The sequence below is a fragment of the Trichosurus vulpecula genome, chromosome 4, assembly GCF_011100635.1.
Source record: "Trichosurus vulpecula isolate mTriVul1 chromosome 4, mTriVul1.pri, whole genome shotgun sequence".
NCBI classification, from domain to species: Eukaryota; Metazoa; Chordata; class Mammalia; order Diprotodontia; family Phalangeridae; genus Trichosurus; species Trichosurus vulpecula.
In genome coordinates, this window is record NC_050576.1 from 131,817,740 (window position 1) to 131,836,762 (window position 19,023).

The 19,023-nt window shown below is 42.7% G+C and overlaps 1 protein-coding gene across 1 annotated transcript in view; it reads right to left on the bottom strand.

Annotated features, from left to right (window-relative positions):
- The window catches only part of PARP1 (poly(ADP-ribose) polymerase 1), a 50,151-nt gene that overhangs the window by 14,937 nt on the left and 16,191 nt on the right, over window positions 1–19,023 (bottom strand). The window contains exons 5-14 of the mRNA XM_036755099.1: window positions 17,519–17,615; window positions 16,170–16,286; window positions 14,069–14,245; window positions 10,118–10,259; window positions 8,576–8,716; window positions 6,541–6,780; window positions 5,758–5,826; window positions 5,076–5,208; window positions 1,335–1,530; window positions 252–380 (exon numbers count right to left, since the gene is read on the bottom strand). Of these exons, the coding sequence (XP_036610994.1) occupies window positions 252–380; window positions 1,335–1,530; window positions 5,076–5,208; window positions 5,758–5,826; window positions 6,541–6,780; window positions 8,576–8,716; window positions 10,118–10,259; window positions 14,069–14,245; window positions 16,170–16,286; window positions 17,519–17,615 (1,441 nt within the window). The remainder of the gene's footprint in view (window positions 1–251; window positions 381–1,334; window positions 1,531–5,075; window positions 5,209–5,757; window positions 5,827–6,540; window positions 6,781–8,575; window positions 8,717–10,117; window positions 10,260–14,068; window positions 14,246–16,169; window positions 16,287–17,518; window positions 17,616–19,023) is intronic.

The following is a 19,023-nucleotide window of genomic DNA, read 5'->3' on the forward strand; positions in this document are numbered from 1 at the left end:
ATACAGGACTGACCCTGGACCTGTGATTTCAGTCTAAAAGTAACTTTCAGATGAGGAAGCTCCCTTCACCAAAACCTTCCCTTACTGTTAGAACTGCCTTATATACTAGGAGGGGGAAGTGACCAGTAAGGACCAGCAGCAGGCCTTGAAGCCAGGTAAAGGCTTGTCTTCTGTCCACTATCTCAGCAGCCCCTCATCCCATTTAACACTGTTAGCAAATGGGCTGGCCAAAATTAACAATATATAACAACCTCGAATTCCACCATGGCTTTTTTCATGCTCTCCACATCAAAGATCATCTTGATGAGGTTCTGAACTGGTTTGGGGAGTTTTGACTTGGTGCCAGCACTGACAGTCAGCTTCTTCACAGCCTCTTCATCCTGGGGGAGGGGTAGGGAAACCAGAAGGAAAAATCATTGAAAGCAGGGAAAGAAATAGACCTCAATACGTTATAAACTCCAAACCAGTAACATCTATCTACACTGGGTTCAGCTGGCAAAAATAATCCTGGCCTTCAAGGACATTATACTCTAATGTTTACATTGGAATGATCACTATAGGTTTTGGATAACTGATTAAAGGGCAAGGAGAAAATGCTCTAAGAAGGTCCTAATGGTACCAATCTGCAATTCTCAAGTGGCTTTCCCCCTCATTCATCAGACCTTCAATTTTCTTGGTGTAGGGACCCCATCTCCCCAACCAGGGTCACAGTAAGGAGCAACTGCACTAGTAGTTTGAAGAGTCTTAGAGCATTTGCCTGGAGGTACTAAGGCTTTGTCCAAGGTCTCACAGCCAATAGAAAGGGTTTTTAATGAATGATTTAAAAAAAGACAAACATGTTTAAATAAAAACAAAAAGCCCTTAAGAAATGCTAAGAGCTCTCCAGTAGAAATAGAGAGGTACAGAAGAATACTCAATCTTCAACCACTGGGGCACTCTATTAAGAGACCCAATACACCAATTTAGGATTTTCTTTCCTCTCTTTTTTGGAAAGCAAGAGAACAAAAGCACTTTTAAGGCCTTGTGAACCAGGGACCAGCATTAGATTTAAATTTATGACTTCTAGTTAAGTCAGGGAATCTGGCAGACAGACTGCTTAGTTCTCTATCGGGACTATGAACTGGACAGTTGTTTTCTTCTAATTTGTAAAGTTGGTTGGGGTCTAGAACTATGCCTCACTGACCACTTTTAGGGATGTCACTTTCCAATGATTTATATTCTTGTCCACGCTTTCCTTTCCATATCTCTTCCTATAAAATTTTAAAGCAAAGACCTTCCCTCACTGGCTCTAGGAAGGGCATACTATTTCTGATGGAAGGATATTAGATGATTACCTGCCCGTAGTCGATCTCCAGGGGGTAGAACTTCTTAGGATATTTAGTGAAGTTGCTGGAATGCCAGGAGTTGCCTGTTTTCTCCTCATATAACTTCAAAAAATGATCAATGGCATCTTCCCTGGATGACATCTGTTCCAATTTATTGCTGCCAATCACAGTGCCTACTCGACCCCAAGATCTAAATATCCAGTACCTGGAGTGAGGGGCAGGGAACATGGAGGAGGAGAAAAAACCAAGTCAAAAGGTCTAGATTTTAGTTGCATGTACTGAGGGGAAATGACTTTCCAAAGAAACTTTACTGAACAGCAGCAACAAAAAAAACACCCAAGGACAATCTAAAGTTTAGGAAAATTCACGAGCTCTTTACACCCCCTAAAATGCTCTATTCAAGGTAACAGTAAGCTGTGTTTAGGATGGGCTGCTTACAGAGAGAACAAAGGAGTTAAATTTCCATTTGTGTCAGGGTGGCCTAAGGACTTCTTAAAAATGCCATTCCTGACTACTAGGAGAGCTCCCCTATCAACCCTACCCCAAAGTAGTCTGTGTGATCCCTGATACCGGCATGTGCACTCCCCCTTCCCTGCCCCCCCCCAGAGGAAGGAAAGTTGAACCCAGTTTGCTCCTGGCCCTCAACAGTTGTACTTGGAACTTGTTAACTCTTATCCTTTCTGGCCCATGGAGCTTTCTCATGACTCACAATTGGAAGAGAGAAAAAATTCCTACCCTCTAAAGAAGGGTTATTTTGGTGTAGAAACCATTTGTGGAGATGGTGTGGAACACTAGATTTGGGGTCAGAAGACCTGGGCTCAATATCCAGCTCTGCAACCAATCAAGTGCGATGGACCCACCATTTTTTCCTTTTTAATTTTTTTTAAATAGTATTTTTTTTTCCAATTACACGTAAAGTTTTCAACATTTACTTTTATAAAACATTGAGTTCCCTCCCTTCCTCTTCCCCAAGAGGGCAAGCAATTTAATATAGGCTATCCATGCACAAACATAATTCCACAGTAGTCATGTTGTGAAAGAAGAATCACAACAAAAGAGAAAAACCAAGAGAAAGAAAAAACAGAAACAAGGTGAAAATAGTATGCTTCAATCTGCATTCAGACTCCATAACTCTTTCTCTGGCTGTGGACAGCATTTTCAAACATCACGAGTCTATTGTAATTGTCTTAGATCCTTGCACTGCTGAGAAGAGCTAAGTCTATCAAAGCTGATCACTGCACAATGTTGCTGTTACTGCATACAATGTTCTCCTGGTTCTGCTCATTTTACTCCATCAATTCATGTAAGTTTTTCCAGGTTTTTCTGAAGTCCACCTGCCCATCATTTCTTATAGCACAATAGTATTCCATTACGTTCATATACCATAACTTGTTCAGCCATTCCCCAGTTGATGAACATCCCCTCAATTTCTAATTCTTGGTCACCACAAAAAAGAGCTGCTATAAATATTTTTGTACACGTGGGCCCTTTTCCCATTTTTACTATCTCTTTAGGATACAGACCTGGTGGTGGTATTGGTAGATCAAAGGAATACACACTTTTATAGCTCTTTGGGCAAAGTTCCAAATTATGAGCCCATCATTTCAACACTGAAAAATTCTGGTGATGGTACAAAAGAAAGAACACTGTCAAAGAATCTAATCTGCAGTGACCCAGAAGGTAGCACATTAACCAACAGTGATTACTGAAAAAAAAAAATCATAGAAGATATCACCCCAAGAAATGCAAGGTTGGAAAAAGAAATGGGCCAATCATGCAGTTAGAGGTGTCACAGTGGATAAAGGACTGGGCCTGGAGTCAGGCATACCTGAATTCAAATGTGGCCTCAGCCTCATTTCTAAAATACACAGGGAACTGAGCCAAATATATAGGAATACAAGCCATTCCCCAATTGAGAAATGGTCAAAGGATATGAACAGGCAGTTTTCAGAGGAAGAAATTAAAGCTATCTATAGGCATATGAAAAAATGCTCTAAATCACTACTGATTAGAGAAATGCAAATCAAAACAACTCTTAGATACCACATCTCCCCTGTCAGATTGGCTAAAATAACAGAACAGGATAATGATAAATGCTGGAAAGGATGTGGGGAAATTGGAACATTGTTACATTGCTTGTGGAGTTGTGAGATGATCCAGCCATTTTGGAGAGCAATTTGGAACTATGCCCAAAGGGCTATAAAAATGTTCATACCCTTTGACCCAGCAATACCACTTCTAGGGTTGTATCCCAAAGAAATCACACAAGCGGGAAAAGGACCCATATGTACAAGGATATTTATAGCGGCTCTCTTTGTGGTAGTCAAGAATTGGAAATCAAAGGGATACCCATCAATTGGGGAATGGCTGAACAAGCTGTGGTATATGAAGGTAATGGAATACTATTGTGCCATAAGAAATGGGGATGATATGGACTTCATAACAACCTGGAAAAACCTACATGACATAATGCTGAGTGAGCGGAGCAGAGCCAGGAGAACACTGTACACAACCATAGATACATGGATTCCGTGAGGACCAACCCTGACAGACTTCGCTCTTCTCAGCAACACAAGGTGCAGGCAAACTCCAAAGGACTCATGATGGAGAACGCTATCTACATCCAGAGAAAGAACTATGAAGTTTGAATGCAGATTGAGGCACACTCCATGCTCGCCTTTTTCTCCTCTCTTTTGTTTTTGGGTTGTTGTTGTTTTTTTCTTTTTTGGTTCTGTTTCTTCTTTCTCATTATTAATTCCATTGGTCGTAATTCTTCTCCACAACTTGACTAGTGTATAAATTAATTCAACGCGAAGTCATTCGTGGTAGCTATGAGATTCCATGCCGTCTTGGGGAGGGAGGGGGGAAGGAGGGGAGAAAATCTGGAACTCAAAATTATGTAGAACCGTATGTTGTAAACTAAAAATAAAAATAAAATTAAATAAATAAATAAATAAATGAATAAGTGAATAAATAAATAAAGCAGCCATTCAGGCAGCTGCCCAGTAAAAAAAAAAAATGTGGCTCCAGACTTACTAGCTGTGGGACCTTGGACAAGTCATTTAACCGCTGTCTGCCTCAGTTTCTGCATTTGTAAAATGAGAATGAAAATAGCACCTACCTTTCAGGGTTGTTATGAAGATGAAGTTAGTACTTATGAAGCAAAGGCTTTGCAAGCCTTAAGCATTATATAAATGCTGGTGATTATTAGTAAATGGACAGTCCTACATCATTAATATTAAAATTTGTAGAGGAAGGCCTCCAGGAACATGGGAAAGGACTCATGGACAAAAACTCCACAGGACAAGAATGTATGGATAAACTGACTGAAGTGTAGATGTTTAGCCAGAAAAGGTATCAGGAAGGGAATAACAGATGTCTTCAAGTTTTTGAAGTTCTGACATATGGAAAAGGAATCAATCATATTTGTTCTCCTTGGGCTCAGGAGGCAGAACTAGAAACAAAGAACAGATGCTTCAGAGAAGAATGTTCAGGCTTGATCGAAGGAAAAGCTTCCTAGCTGTTAAGAATTGCCCTCAAACTGAATAGATTCCTTCTCACTGGAGGTCCTCAAGTGGAGATGAGGCTGGATGACCACTTCTTGGGGGACACTGTAGAAGGACTCTTGGTTCAGGTGGGCGCCTCTGATGGCACTTTCAACTCCCAGATTCTGTTTCTGTGAAACACTCGTTGAACCTAGCACTCCAAAAACTGCTCTAAGCCATGCTCAACCCTGCCCCAAGAACCCACCTGATTTCTCGATCATCTTCCAGGAGCTGCAGTTTATAATATGAGTTGGTGCCTTTGACAATGTCCACAAGGCCAAGGGTGGCACTGAAGATTTTTCCATTTTTTTCAAGTACATGAGCCGAGTCCTCGAGCCCTGATCAAAGAGGCAAAATACTCAGTTCTAGAAGCTGTTTTTGAAATAATCACATATTCAGAGCTGGACTGGACCTCAAGAAGCCATTCGCCATCCAGTCCAACCCCACCCCGCCACCCCCCTGCAAATTTACAGATGAAGAAACAAAATGGACACCCAGAGAACATAAAAGTGACTTGCCCAGAGCCTAAGAAGTAAATGGGAGAGCTAGGATTTGAATCCAGTTCCTTTGGACTCCTACCACACTAAACTTCTCCTTTGCCATGTAGGATTAAGGATGTACTCTAAGAAAGGGGAAGAGGGGGAATTCTAGGCAGGACACTCTAAAGAGCTGAGATGCTGACTAAATTCAATTAGGCCAACTTACAATTCAATATTTATCCTATATGCTTACTGAGGAATGGGGGGAGGAAAATAAAGACAATGTTAGATAACCACATATTCACAAAAGTCAATAATTTCTCAGGTGATCTTTTTAGATTCCTCCCTCCTCTAACACTACATCAAAACCCTTGAAGACTGCTCTGCTGCCCTCTAAGTTTCTCTCACCAGAATCAGGATCCACAGCTGCTCCACCTTTCAGTGTTAATTTCATTTTCTTTTCCGATTTGTTGGTCCCTGCAAAGGAGAGACAGAAAGGTATTGAGTGAGGGGCTGCTTTAGGAAAAGGCAGTGCCTAAACCGTCCCTGACCTTATTAAAAATGAGCCACAGCATCATTAACATGAAAGCAAATTCCTGAGAAGGATGTGGATGAGCTGGTGAGTGTGCAGAGGAGGGCAACCAAGACTGTGAAGGACACTGGACATGAGCAGGCTGGAGGGAAGAAGGCTCAGGGAGAAGGGAGAGCAGACTTCAGACTTGCTCTGTTTGGCCACAAAGGGCAGAACCAGCCGCAACGAATAGAGAGAAAGTACACAGCACAGTGATAAATTCACATCTGATGCCACTTTTTAACAATGTGAGCCATCTCAAAGTGGAGTGGGCTGCTTCAAGTGGAGGTGAATTCTTACTCCTTGGAGGTCTTCAAGAGGCTGGTCAACCACGTGTTGGGTATGCTGTAGTAGGGATACCTTTTCTAGTATGGGCTGGACTGTATGGCTGCTGAGGTACCTTCCAACTCTCAAATTATATGATGGTAGATCGGTACTAGGTAAATAACATATCTTGACCCAGCTGGGTGGCACTAGGCCAAGTATAAGAAAACCCTGCAATTAAGTGCATAAATTGAGAAGCCAGTAGAGCAGCAAACTGCCATGGACCTAGACACCAGGAGAGCCAAGCTAAGCCAGTGTTGGGGCAGGACCCAGAGGAAGCCTTGATCTGAGTTTACCTTCCTCCTCCTTAACTTGACCCTTGCTCTTCTTGGAAGAGACACCTGACTTCCCTCCTGGTTTCACTTCAACAGGTTCTTGCTTCACTTCAGCGCCCCAGGAGGACAAGGTGTGCAGAGAGAGAAGCTCCTGGAGGCTCTTGCTGGAAGCAGAGACATCTTGGAGAAAATCCTCCGATACTACGCGTACATTGGCTTCTTTGACCTCTTCCATCTTCTTATTCATCTTCTCAACCTCCTCTGTTCAAACAGATGAGAAGCTAGTTGAGATCAAAATTCAAAACTACATGTGTTTGATAAAGGCACATTATTCCAAGGAAAATATAAACAACATTGTATGACAGTAAGGGCACAGGTGCTGGAATCTGAGGATCAGGGTTCAAATCTTGCCATCGCCGCCTGCTACCTGTATGACCTTGGACAAGTCAATCTCCCTAGGGCTGAATCAGAAAGCTGTAAAATGAGGGAGGAGGTTCTTAGGTCCTCTTTTTTTCACTTGGTTAAAATCTTAATCCTTTTCTCCCACCTTCTCTTCTCTCCTTTCCTTCTATACTACTATTACAACTACAGTCCTGCCTAAATTATTTTTCTAATTTGACAAGTTCTTTTTGTGTCATCCAACCTTCACCTAACTATGGGCAAGATACCATGTGAGGTTTTGTGGAAAATGGGGGAAGAATATGTAAAAGGTGGTCCCTCCTCCTAAGAAGAGAGACAGTTACACCGAAAAATCAACAATAATGTAAGACCTTGGACAAATCACTTGACCTCTCAGTTTCATCATCTGTAAAATGAGAGTTGAACTAGATGGCCTCAGAGTTAACTCCTGGCTTTACATTTATGATTCTGTAACATTTACTAAGCACTTAATGAAGTTAAAAAAAATCTCAGCAGGTGCTGTTACCTAGGGTCCATGAACTTAAACACAAAAACAAAAAGATCGCCCCAAAACCAGGCTCAGAGGCTTTATCAGACTCCCAATGAGACCCCTGCTACAGAAGTTCCCAGGGAGAGCTGGGGCAGATGGAGAAGCTGGTTCTTCCTTCATTAATCCCCTGGAATACTGGGAATGACAGCACAGTGAATTAGCTCTGTCACTTTGTCCTGTTCTAGGCTCTTCCCTGTTCTTTGCCCATCTCAGTGTTAAATAAAGAAGGCAAAATAATCCCTCAAAGAAGTGATTTAGAAAGATAGAAGATTTAGATTGGCAATTTTTCACCTGTCTTCTTGCTGTGTTCAAACTCACAGCCGTCTCTTCCTGACTGGGAACTAGTGAAAAGGTCAAAATTCTGTGCTCTTGCTTTACACCTGAAGTATGCCCCTTCTACACACTGTGGTTTAGCCTTCCATCTATTTATAGAAAAGTCATATTTAAAGTCATATTGTATTCTTTAGGTTCAAACTTGAGAAAATTCAATTCCTTGGACCAGGCAGTAAGTATACACAACCTTATTTCCCATGTGGCCTGCATCCAGGGAAAATAAACAACTCCATATTAATATTTAAGTCCAGGAAACAGGAAATTTACCCACACGGCTTCCATAACCATGCCAGCTGTTAACAACAGCACACTCAGGAAATGATATGCATGAACACCAGCCATATGTTTTCCTTCCTGCCACTTACCCTTTGGGTCTTCATTCACCTGGGCTCACTCATTACCTCTCTACTCTTTAGGCAAAACATTAAAAGGAACAATTTCAAGGGGACGGTGTGAGGAGTGGAGAGGATTCTTCTAGCCCAGGAAACCCCAATGCTGCTGAGTAATGTCACAGGGCCTTGGTTATCAGGAACTAAAGATGGAGGAAGGTGAGGTCTGCCTGTTTGCCCTGTAATTGTTTCATGTACCTTAGTTTTAGTTTTCTAATTAGATTGTCAGCTCTCTAAAAGCAGGACCAAGGCTCACTTTTTCTGCAGAACCTAGCCCTGTGTGGCGCTCCATAATACACAATGCTTTGGTAAAAGCTCTCCCTTCTCGAGACCAGGTGTTCCAGGGGCTCTAGAAATACAAGCACAGTCACACAGACAAACTCACTTTTTGTGCTAATGCAGAGGGAAGCTTTGTTCGCCGTCCCTGTCAGCTTCCCCCCAAGTTCTTCTATTGTGGCTTTCATTTCATCCTTGTTTCTGGAGAGCTTCCCCAGAGTCAGAATCTTCATGCTGGACAATGGCTTGTCTATGATGGAAAGAAACACAACTATCAAGCAGAGATGACACTACAACTGCTCAGGGGAGTCAGGCGGGGGAGAGAGAATATGGGAGAGAAATCAGACAGCGTGGAAAATAGGGGGAGCCTCATACCAGCCCAGCTTTATGTAGGCCATGAACATCGCCCTCTTCATCAGAGCTAATAATCTGGGAATGAAAAGATTCTAGTTGGAAAGAGTTAAGTCATAGTAAGAAAACAGATGCTGCCTGTTTAAGGGATCACCAGTTCTGAGAAGCAGAAACAGAGAAAAGGAACAGACAGAGGCCATGGAGACTTAGGCTTCCAGATTCTACCCCAAAGGCTACCTACTGGGGGGGTGGGGGGGGGAGGGTTGGGCGGTGAGAAGGCGGGGAGATCTGGCACAGGCTGGGATAGCTGTGTTTTGTTAAAGGGAGATTAAGGTACTTCTGGAATAGGCAACACTGGTCTCCAGGGAAAACTCATTAATTATGACGAGGAAGATGATAGTAGTTAAGAGCAGCTAGCACTTGTATAGTGCTTTACATTTGAAAAGCACCTTCAGAAATACCATCACGCTACAGAGACAGGCCGAGGCAGATGACTCTACCAACACTGAGCTCTAATCAACCGAAGAAAAACCGCCAATATCCACTGGGTAGATAAAGCAGCTGTTAATTTAAGGATTAGCTCCACTTGACATTGGTCTTCTAATCACTGCCTGTGTTCCTGGCATCTCTCACCAATACCAATATACAACCAACTTGGCCTTGACAGCTTTTGCTTCCTCCAAAAGAATCCCTGGGTCCCAGAAGACCTTCCCTGAGGAAAAGACCAAACAGTACCCTGTTTTTCTGAAAACGTCAGCAGGAAGCTTTGGACTCCAAACTACATAAGCCAAAGGCCTCAGGAGGCACCACAAGGTCTCTAGAATCTGACAATCAACAAGCATTTATTAAACACCTAATGTGTGCTGCTCCCTGGTTGTAAAGTTATACCCTCATGGAGCTTATGTTTTATCCGAATGACAATTAAAAAAAAACTTCATGTGATCTTTTGATACCTCTTGGAAAGGGGGCAGGGGTAGGGAGAGAAGAAAATCACCTGAAGGGAAGAGGAAAAGGAGTTAGCAGAGTATCCTGAGAAGCAAGAGAAGTAGAAAGACCTCTGTAACGGACAAGGCTCCTCATTAACTAGACCAAAGGGGATTAAGGCCCCCTACTTTGGGCCAACATAAACCTTACATACAGGCTCCCCCTCAGCCCCTTTCCAGCTGTTGCAAATGAAAAAACAACAAAAATGAGACTTAAAAAAATGATAAAGGAACCTGCAGGTGGCCAAACCATGTTGGTTTGCTGGGGTTTCAGAAAAGAGCCTCACGGGCGCCCTGCTAGATCCCTAGCCACTTACCTGGGGCTGAGGAGTTCACAGTGGGAGGAGTTGCCACTGATGAGGGGAGTGGTTTTGAAGTTGGGGCATTAGTTTCTGGGGGGAACACTCGGTCTTGCTTTTTGCATTTAAATTTTTTGAGGTAAGAGATTTCCCGGAACTCCTATGGAACAAAGGTTTAAGGAGGTCAGAAGCCAGCATCACCCTGAAAACCCTAGAAACACTCAGCTGTTGTTGATGTCTGAAAATCTTTTCTATGGGGGCTTTTGTCTTGGAGGGTAATATGATGAAGCAGACTTTATTTCACTAAATTATTACTATAGTCTTTAAATTAAAAAAAAAAGTAGTATTTGCTTGGAAAAACCCTAGTCAATTATACAGAACAGAGATAGGAGGCAGAATCAAATAAAGGGCTGTAGAGTCAGAGAACCTGAGTTCAAATCTTACCCCTGACACTTTCTGGTGACCTTTGGTACCTTAGGTAGGCTACCACCTAGTCCTGGCTCTGGTCACCTAACACGTTTGAAGATCACCACGTAGGTGACTTTTCTTTGATTTATGTCTTAAAACCTGGTGTCCAGAACACAATACAATAATGTCTGACCAACTCAGAGTATGGGGGGTACTATTACCTCCCTTTGTTCTAAGCACTTATTTTTTGTTGCTGTTCAGTCATGTGATCTTCATGATCTCATTTGGGGTTTTCATGGCAAAGGTACACTGGAGTGGTTTGCCATTTCCTTCTCTAGCTCATTTTTACAGACAAGAGAACGGAAGTAAACAGGATTAAATGGCTTGCTCAGGGTCACACAGTTAGGGTCAAAGGCTGGATCTGAGCTCAGGTCTTCCTGATTTCAGGCCCCTCTATCCACTGTGCCACCTATCTGCCCAAGTACTTATTACACTTAACATTATAAAGCTCCATAATTTTATCATTCTAAGTGTCCTCTCCATCAAAGCAGGCCACAACCTCTCTGCACCTTAAAACTAGCCTTTGTAAATTGTCATGGCCAAATATTCAACTTTCTGGTGAGGCACCGTGCCAACTTAGGTGGACTGCTTCCCAAGTGAGATGTGTCTGATCACTGAAGCCTTTTCAGTGTGGTAGGGACTGCCAGGGCTCATGCTCTACATGCCAATGAGTCACTGGTCTTTACTTTAGTGAAGGATTTTAAAAGCTGTATTTTTTTGTTGCTTCAGACTCATGTAGGGGAATTTCTAGAGATGAAACTCTCCATATCAATGCAGAATGAGAACTATCCTATAATTGATAGACCTAAAGAGGCAGCTGTAGAAAAGTCACCTCAACTAAACTAAAATAGGGATAAGAATGCCTGCAGTACCTCTCTCCTGGGGTTGTTGAGCAGATCAATTGAAATAACATTGTGTGAAGCATTTTACAAAGGGTAAAAGCACATATACGTCAGTCATTATTCTCAATGCAGATTTTAAGTTTGCTTTCTACTCATCATGGCATTGCTGATTCATATTGAGCTCGAGTCCATTCACCTCATTAACCCCCGAGTTTTACTGGTATGAATTATTAAGGTGTGTCTCACCATTCCTGCATGTGTACATTTATTTTTAAACTCAAATGCCAAGACTTTATATTGACCCCTAAGTTTTATAATTTCCTTTTTGAATTTTGATTTAGTATCCTGGGCATTAATTCAATAAATGTGTATTGTGAGCCTACCATGTGCCAGGCACCGTGCTAAGCATTAGCTATTCCTTTCCTCTGTGTGTCAACTGAACAAGAGAATATCCCACGTCTTCACCCAAGTCACTGCCATATTTCAAATTGTTAGTTTCCATGACAAATGTTGGAAGGGTTGCAGGAAAACAAGCACATTAATGCAGTGTTGGCAGAGCTGTGAATTGGTCCAGTCATTCTGCAAAACAATTTGGAACCATGCCCCCAAACATAACTAAACTGAGCATACCAGAAAGAGGAAAAGGACCCATATACGCATAAATATTTATAGCTGCTCTTTTTTTTGCAAGGGGAAAGCAACAGAAACAAAGGGGGTGCCCATCAACTGAGGAATAGCTGAATAAATCATGGCATAGGAATATAACAGAATACTATTGCGCTGTAAGAAATGATGACTTGTATGAACTGATGCAGAGTGAAGTGAACAAAACCTGAAGAATAACTTATACAATGACAACACTGTAAATACAAACAAGAACTCGGATCAGTACCATGACCAACCATGATTCCAGATAGAGAAGCATGTTTAGAACCTCTGCTTCGGTAAAACTGTATTAAGAAATATATTTTTTTCTAATGTCCTTTCCAGTCTCCAAGGAAAAGTCCCAGTCAAGGTAAAACAGTTTTGTCTTAGGGAAATGGTTAAAGAGGGTATCCAGCCTTTGAACAAATAATAACTTTGGTCTAATTTACTTCATTGCTTTCCCTACTCAGAGAGGATCCTATCAAATGTCTTCTATTCTGAGGAAATGGAGGCACCCTTGCAGCTCCAACTCAGAAAAGACTCTCTCTACTGCTCTCCCACAAATCCTTCTGAGTGGTCTAGGAGGGAATGGAAAGGTGACTACTCAGTAATTCTGCAATGTTAACTAACTAACCAACCCAAACTGCATTTTCATGTATTTTGATGTTTTCTTGGTTCAAGATTCCTTTAATTGTTACCTAAAATTGTATTGAGACAGAAAGTCACAGTGGAGAGCATAGGGGAAGAGTAGGGGAACTATGCCAATTGGGGTATCTCTCTCTTCAAGATAGAAATGTTTGGATAGTAATTTAAAACAATTTTTTTTCCTGGTAGACTTGAAACTATAAATGCAGAGTAGAGCATTAATATTTTCCCTTTGCTACAGAGGACTGACGATGAACACTTCTCACCCTCAAACAGAGATGGACTCAAGATGCAGAATAAGACAGGCATATGGCCAACATGGCAATCTGTTTTGCTTGACTATGCCTATTTGTTAGCAGGGTTTTGTTTTCTTGGTTTCCCTCACCTCCGCAATGGGGGTAGGAAAAAATGTGAGGAAAAAAAAATAAATGCTTGTTAAGTGAAAAACAAAATAAAAAGTAAAAAATGTGTATTTTCCAAACTCATTCCCTTCATCCCAGGAATTAAGCAATAATTTTCTAATGTTCCTACTACATTAATTAAAAAAAACACAAACTTTTTGATCACTGCAGTTTGGCCTGCACTGTAAGTAAAACTGGGCGATTAAATGGAGGCAACCAGGTGGCACAGTGGATAAGAGCACTGGGCCTGGAGTCAGAAAGACCAGAATTCCAATTTGACTTCACACAGTTACTAGCTGCGTGACCCTAGGCAAGTCACTCAAACCATGTCCACACAAAAACTGGAGAAGGAAATGGCAAATACATTCTTGTATCTTTGCTAAGAAAACCCCACGGACAGTCGGTCCATGGAATCATGAAGAGTTGGACATGGCTGAACGACAACAAAAGGCAATTAAATATTCTCAGACGAAGGTTTGGGAGGCAAACACAAGACGTTTCATATGGTATCCAGGAGAATTTAGAGATATACAAAAATGGGCCTGAGATTTATGTAAGCTGGAAACGCTTTGGAAAATAGCTCTCTAACTCTTTAAAAGATTGAAAAATTGTAGTTCAAGCTTAGTTCTTGAAAAGAGAGATACATCAAAATTTCTCCTCCCTTCTTTGAAGGGACAGGAGACTATTAAAGCTTAAAATGACACTAAGACTTCTGGGGCACACTGTACACTGTCAGACGTGGTTGAGAAGTGCTTAGTTGTGCTGAATTGCTTTGCTCCTTATGATTTATTCTGGGTAATGCAGGGGAAGGGATATGCTGGGAAATAAAGATGACGTTAAAAAAGATAACCATGCTCTGGCTCATACAGAAGACACTGGATCTGCTGTGTAGTGGCCTCAGTAGTGGGGGCTGAGGAGCGAGCCCATGAGTCCTCTGCAGGCCTCAAATGCCAAGTCTGCCCACTTACTTTGGGGATGATCCACTCCTGCCGGTTGGGAGTCTGTGTCTTCGCGACACACTTGGTCCAGGCAGTGATGTCTCCACTACAGTAGTATGCATCGCTCTTGAAGACAAACTGTCCCTTGCACTCCTCACAGGGAAGAAGAGCTCCAAAAGCCATCCCATCAGCTACTCTGTCCAATATCTTCAGCGAGAAAAGAAACAAACAAACCCAGACATGTCAGAGAACTATGGAGGGGGTTGAGAAGAGAGAAAAACACACCTGTCTACTATGAGTTGGAAAGATTTGGACAATCAATAAGCATTTATTAAGCACCTATTTTAGGCTCTGTGCAAAGCACCAGGGATAGAAGACAAAAATGAAACAGTCTCTACCTTCAAGTAACTTACACCCTATCAGGGGAGACAGCAAATACACAAACATATAAAAAATAAATACAATGAAAAAGTTTTTTAGAAGCTGGGGGAACCAGGAAAAGCTTCATGTAGACAGTGAAGCTCGAACTGAATTTTAAAATCAACATGGGATCCTAAGTAGTGCAGCTGAAGTGGGAGTGTATTCTGAGCATGAAGAGAGGGCCAGTGAAAAGCCATGGATCTAGGAGATGGGAGTGTTTGGTTTAAGGACAGCAAGGTGGAGAGCTTGCATGGACCAGAGTGTAAGAGGGAGAATAATGCAAAATAAAGTTGGAAAGGTATACTGCGGTTACATTAAAGGCTGTAAAGGCTGAACCTCAGTTCAGTCTATATTTGATTCTAGAGGCAACAAGAAGCCATTGGAATTTATTGTGCAAAAACGTCACTGGCACTTCAGGAAAAATCCTACTGATAACTGTATAACAAAGGATGACTGGAGAGGGGAGGTACTTGAGGTAGAGAGGCCAATTAGGAGGCACTCACAGGAGAAATGATTATGGACTGAAATAGGGTGGGAACTGTGAATAAAGTGCAGGGGAAGACTGTGAAATATCGGAGGTAAAATGGCAACATCTGATAGGTGATGGGATATCAATTGAGAGAGAGTGAAGAGTCCAGGACAACACCAAGGCTCGATTCCTTGGCTAAAAAGGATGGTGTACAGAGGGACAGAACAAATACCCACCAAAGTGGTCCTTCTATTCATATATTGGGGTGTGTGTATAAAAGTATTCGTATGGGTAATATACTGAATATACATCACTGACACTGCCTTATTCCCAGAACAAAAGAAAGCATAGGGTCAACTTCCATTTTGGGGACGAAGGGCAATGTTATTTATGCAATTCTACCCTTCACTCCTGCACAAGTGCACGAAGGACCAGACCCTCAGTAATATGTCTGAAGGTCAAAGAGGCTCCTACTATCATGGGAAATGGACCCCTTTACACTCTTTCTGACATCCCCTGAGCAAGAATAGCAGCCTCATTCTCAGACCAACTTGGGAACCCTAAGATATTCTATGGTATAGATAAGGGTGTCAAACCTAGCCAGTCAGCAAAACTCTCCAGTGCTTCACAATACAACACAGATAATGTTAATTCATGGTTTTCTAAGTCAGAGTGTGTGTGTGTGTGTGTGTGTGTGTGTGTGTGTGTGTGTGTATGTGTGTGTGTGGGATCCCTTTCTATATCAGTCTGACACTTGCGTAGACAGCAGCAGCCACCCACGTGTTGAAAAAAAAAAATCAATAAAATAAAAAAAAAATCCAATTCAAAGCCAGATGTTAATATGTAGACATCATCAAAGGTAGAATATAAGCTCCTTAAGGGCAGGAAGTTTCATCCCTGGTGGAGTGCCTGGACTCAGTAAATGCTTGAACTGAAGTGAATAAAAGTATTAATTATGAGGGGAGCAGAGAGGCATGGTGCAACCTGCTACTGGGGAGGCTGAGGCTGATAGATCACTTGAGTGTGGGAGTTGTGAGCTGAAGCAGAATTGTGGCTCATTGGGTGTCAGCACCAAGAGCCCCCAGGAGGGGTGGGGGCATGCCCACCAGGCTATATAAGGAAAGGAGAGAACCAGAGCAACTACATTAGCTCCCATGCCAATCAGTATTAAGCTAGGGCTGGTGAAGAATGGCTGCACTTTGAGCTTGGGTGAGATAAGGAGACCTGGTGTGGTCTACTCACCGCAGAGTCCCCAGAAGGCACTTCTTGCTTGTTAGCTATGAGCAGCTCTTTCAGGTCATTTGTAGAACAAACTTTCTTCAGTTCATCTTTGATGCTCCAGATGAGCTCTGTCTGTGTCTGTAGTAGAGAAGACAACACAAAGACCCACTGTGAACACTTGCTTCTTGCTATCCCTGAAGGACTAGTAGTGGATCCTGTTCAATGATCTCCCTGTTAGAAGGTAGGCAAATCACTGGGCCAAGTTCTAGTCTTGGGGTCACATGCCTACTTTGGCTTCAACTGATAATGGGGTGGGGGGGGAAGAGAGAAGGCATAGAACCCCTGATTCTCTTGGTAGAGGGAACTACTGATGAGAAACTCTTTACCCAAATCATTCTTCTACTTCTTGCCCCCTCCACACCCCCTAGCATTCCCCAACAGAATGCCCATGGAGCCATCCCTATAGATCCCTAAGCAGCTAGTCTATCTTACTAGTTTCTACTAAAACTGCACTTAATCTGAAGACCATGGCGGTGGGGGTTCTGACAATGCATTATGATGCACTGAAGAGTATAAAGGAAGGAAATAAGCACTTATGAAGCACCTAATATGTGCTAAGGTGCTGTGATAAGCACGGACATACTCTAGGAATCTACTGGTCAGCCCAGTCAGTAGCTTTGATTAAGGACTTAACTATGTGCCTACTCTCCAAGAGTTCACATTCTAATAGGGGAGACAATCTGCAAATAACTGGGCAAGTAAAAGATCTTCAGAGTCCATGAAAGGTGATCCAGATAAAACATTGCTTCTGTTAGGCCTTGAGCCATGAGGCTGAATAAGCATTCACTGCCATGCAGAAAAGGCCAAGCAGGTGCCTCGAAGAAGGCTGGTAACCAAGATGACACACGTTGGGACATAGCATCACTACATCCAAGTCTCACATGAAGCTCCTTCTGGTGACTTTCTTAACATGCTTTGACAGACAAGAGAATTAAAAATGGAACCATGGTGCCTGGTTCTGGTCAATAACAGTGACTAACTTTCTCTTCCTCCTCAAATGTCTCCCTGCAAGAGGTCTTTACATGGCGAAGCTCATTTCTCAGGTGGGTAGACAGACACAAGTCAGACTGTGGAAGCCACTCCATGCTTGCTGAGAAGTGCCCCTTATCCAAGTCTTGCTCTAACAGACACATGGCCACAGCACAAGTGTGTCTGGCCCACTATTGGGACAGGCCTAGGCTAAGGAAAGTAGGCCTTGCTTCTCCTTGGAAGGCTTTCCTAAAAAGAAGAGGATGGTCAGATTGAAAACTGCCACCCACCGTTTAGGGACAGGAAAAGAGGGAGCCACGGATTAAATAAAATGTGCTAACCTTGAAGAGCTTCTCCTGCTTCGTCTCTTTGTCCTTTTCCTTCTTGGCCTTCTTCTTGGCTACATCATCTCCATCTACCTCATCTCCTTTCCTCTTCCTGAAAGAGACAGACACATGAGAGGAGAGCCTCCTCCAAACCACAGCATTACCTTTCCTTTCTGAAAGGGATACAGGCCCTTGGGAGAAAAAAACCAAAAGCAGAACATTAAACCCCAGCTCACATGACTGCAGTGGCCTACTTGTTCCACATGACACACGGACAATCTTTGGGTTCTCCTGGTGGGGGTGTGGGTGCAGTGGTGATGGTCAGCTTTTAGTTAGTGAACAGTGTATTAGAGTCGGAAAGACCTGGGTTCAAGTCTCCCCTCAGACAACAGATGTGGGCAGATCACTTAACCTCTCAGCCTGTTTCCTTATATAAAAGGGGACCAATAACACTTGTAGTACTTCTCTAAAAGGCGGCTGTGAGGACTCAAATTCTGTGTAATGAAGTCCTATATCAATGTTTGCTATGTTTAACACCACCCTTCCTGGCCAAGACCAACTTCTAAATTAAAATATAGATGCATTTTCTTTTAGTATTCCCAGATGCCCTGAGGAGAAAGCCATAATTTGCAAAAAGCCATAGAGAAACTAGGAAGCTCAAGTCACAAAACACCCAGATACAAGGACTCACAGTCCTGCATCAGTGATGTCAATGCACGGCAAGCAAAATTAAGTTACAAAAAGTTGACCAAGAAAGAGGACTGAGTGCCAGACAGTGAGCTTGTAAAAGGCTGGGCTAGTCAGCATCATGATGTCAGTCACCCCATAGGTGACCATGATCTAAGGATCGAGGGGAAAGGAGAGAAAGGGAGGAAAAGAGCCTGGTTAAGTTTGGTGAAACACAGTAGCTCATGGTACAAGAAGTTTCAGGCAGGGAGGGAGTCAGGATTGACCCACAGACCATACAGAGGGAAAAGGAAGGACCTAGACTCAGAGGCTATAGATGTTGCCCCAGGAGGGAACAAAGGATGCATGCTGCAGTGCTCCAAGTGTTGTCTCACTGCTATGTGGCCAGAGGCCTATTAGCTCTCATCTTTTAGCTTCAGGTTCCTCTTCCACAAAATAGGGAGGGCGGGAGCACAGGATCTCTAAGGTTCTTTCCAGGTGATCTATGACACTATGTGCAAAACACTGATGGAAATTGAGGGATGAAATCATGCCAGCCTGGCTTTAACACCTATTCCTAAGCGACATCAGCAGCATAATCTCCGAACACGACAGGAGCCACAGAGGCTGAGCACATCAATTCCACATTTATGCCATTTTACAAACATGTTAAAAAACTTCTACACACCAGGGTTCCTTTGTAAGAAGTGGTGATGCCTGGAGGAGTTACGCTGTCCCCTGTGCCTGATTTTGTTACACGAATTTCATTGTATAGCTATACTCTGCACACGTTGGGAAAGTCAGTTTTACCCTTTAAATCTATCACCACCACCTCCTCCCCCCAAGCAGACAGC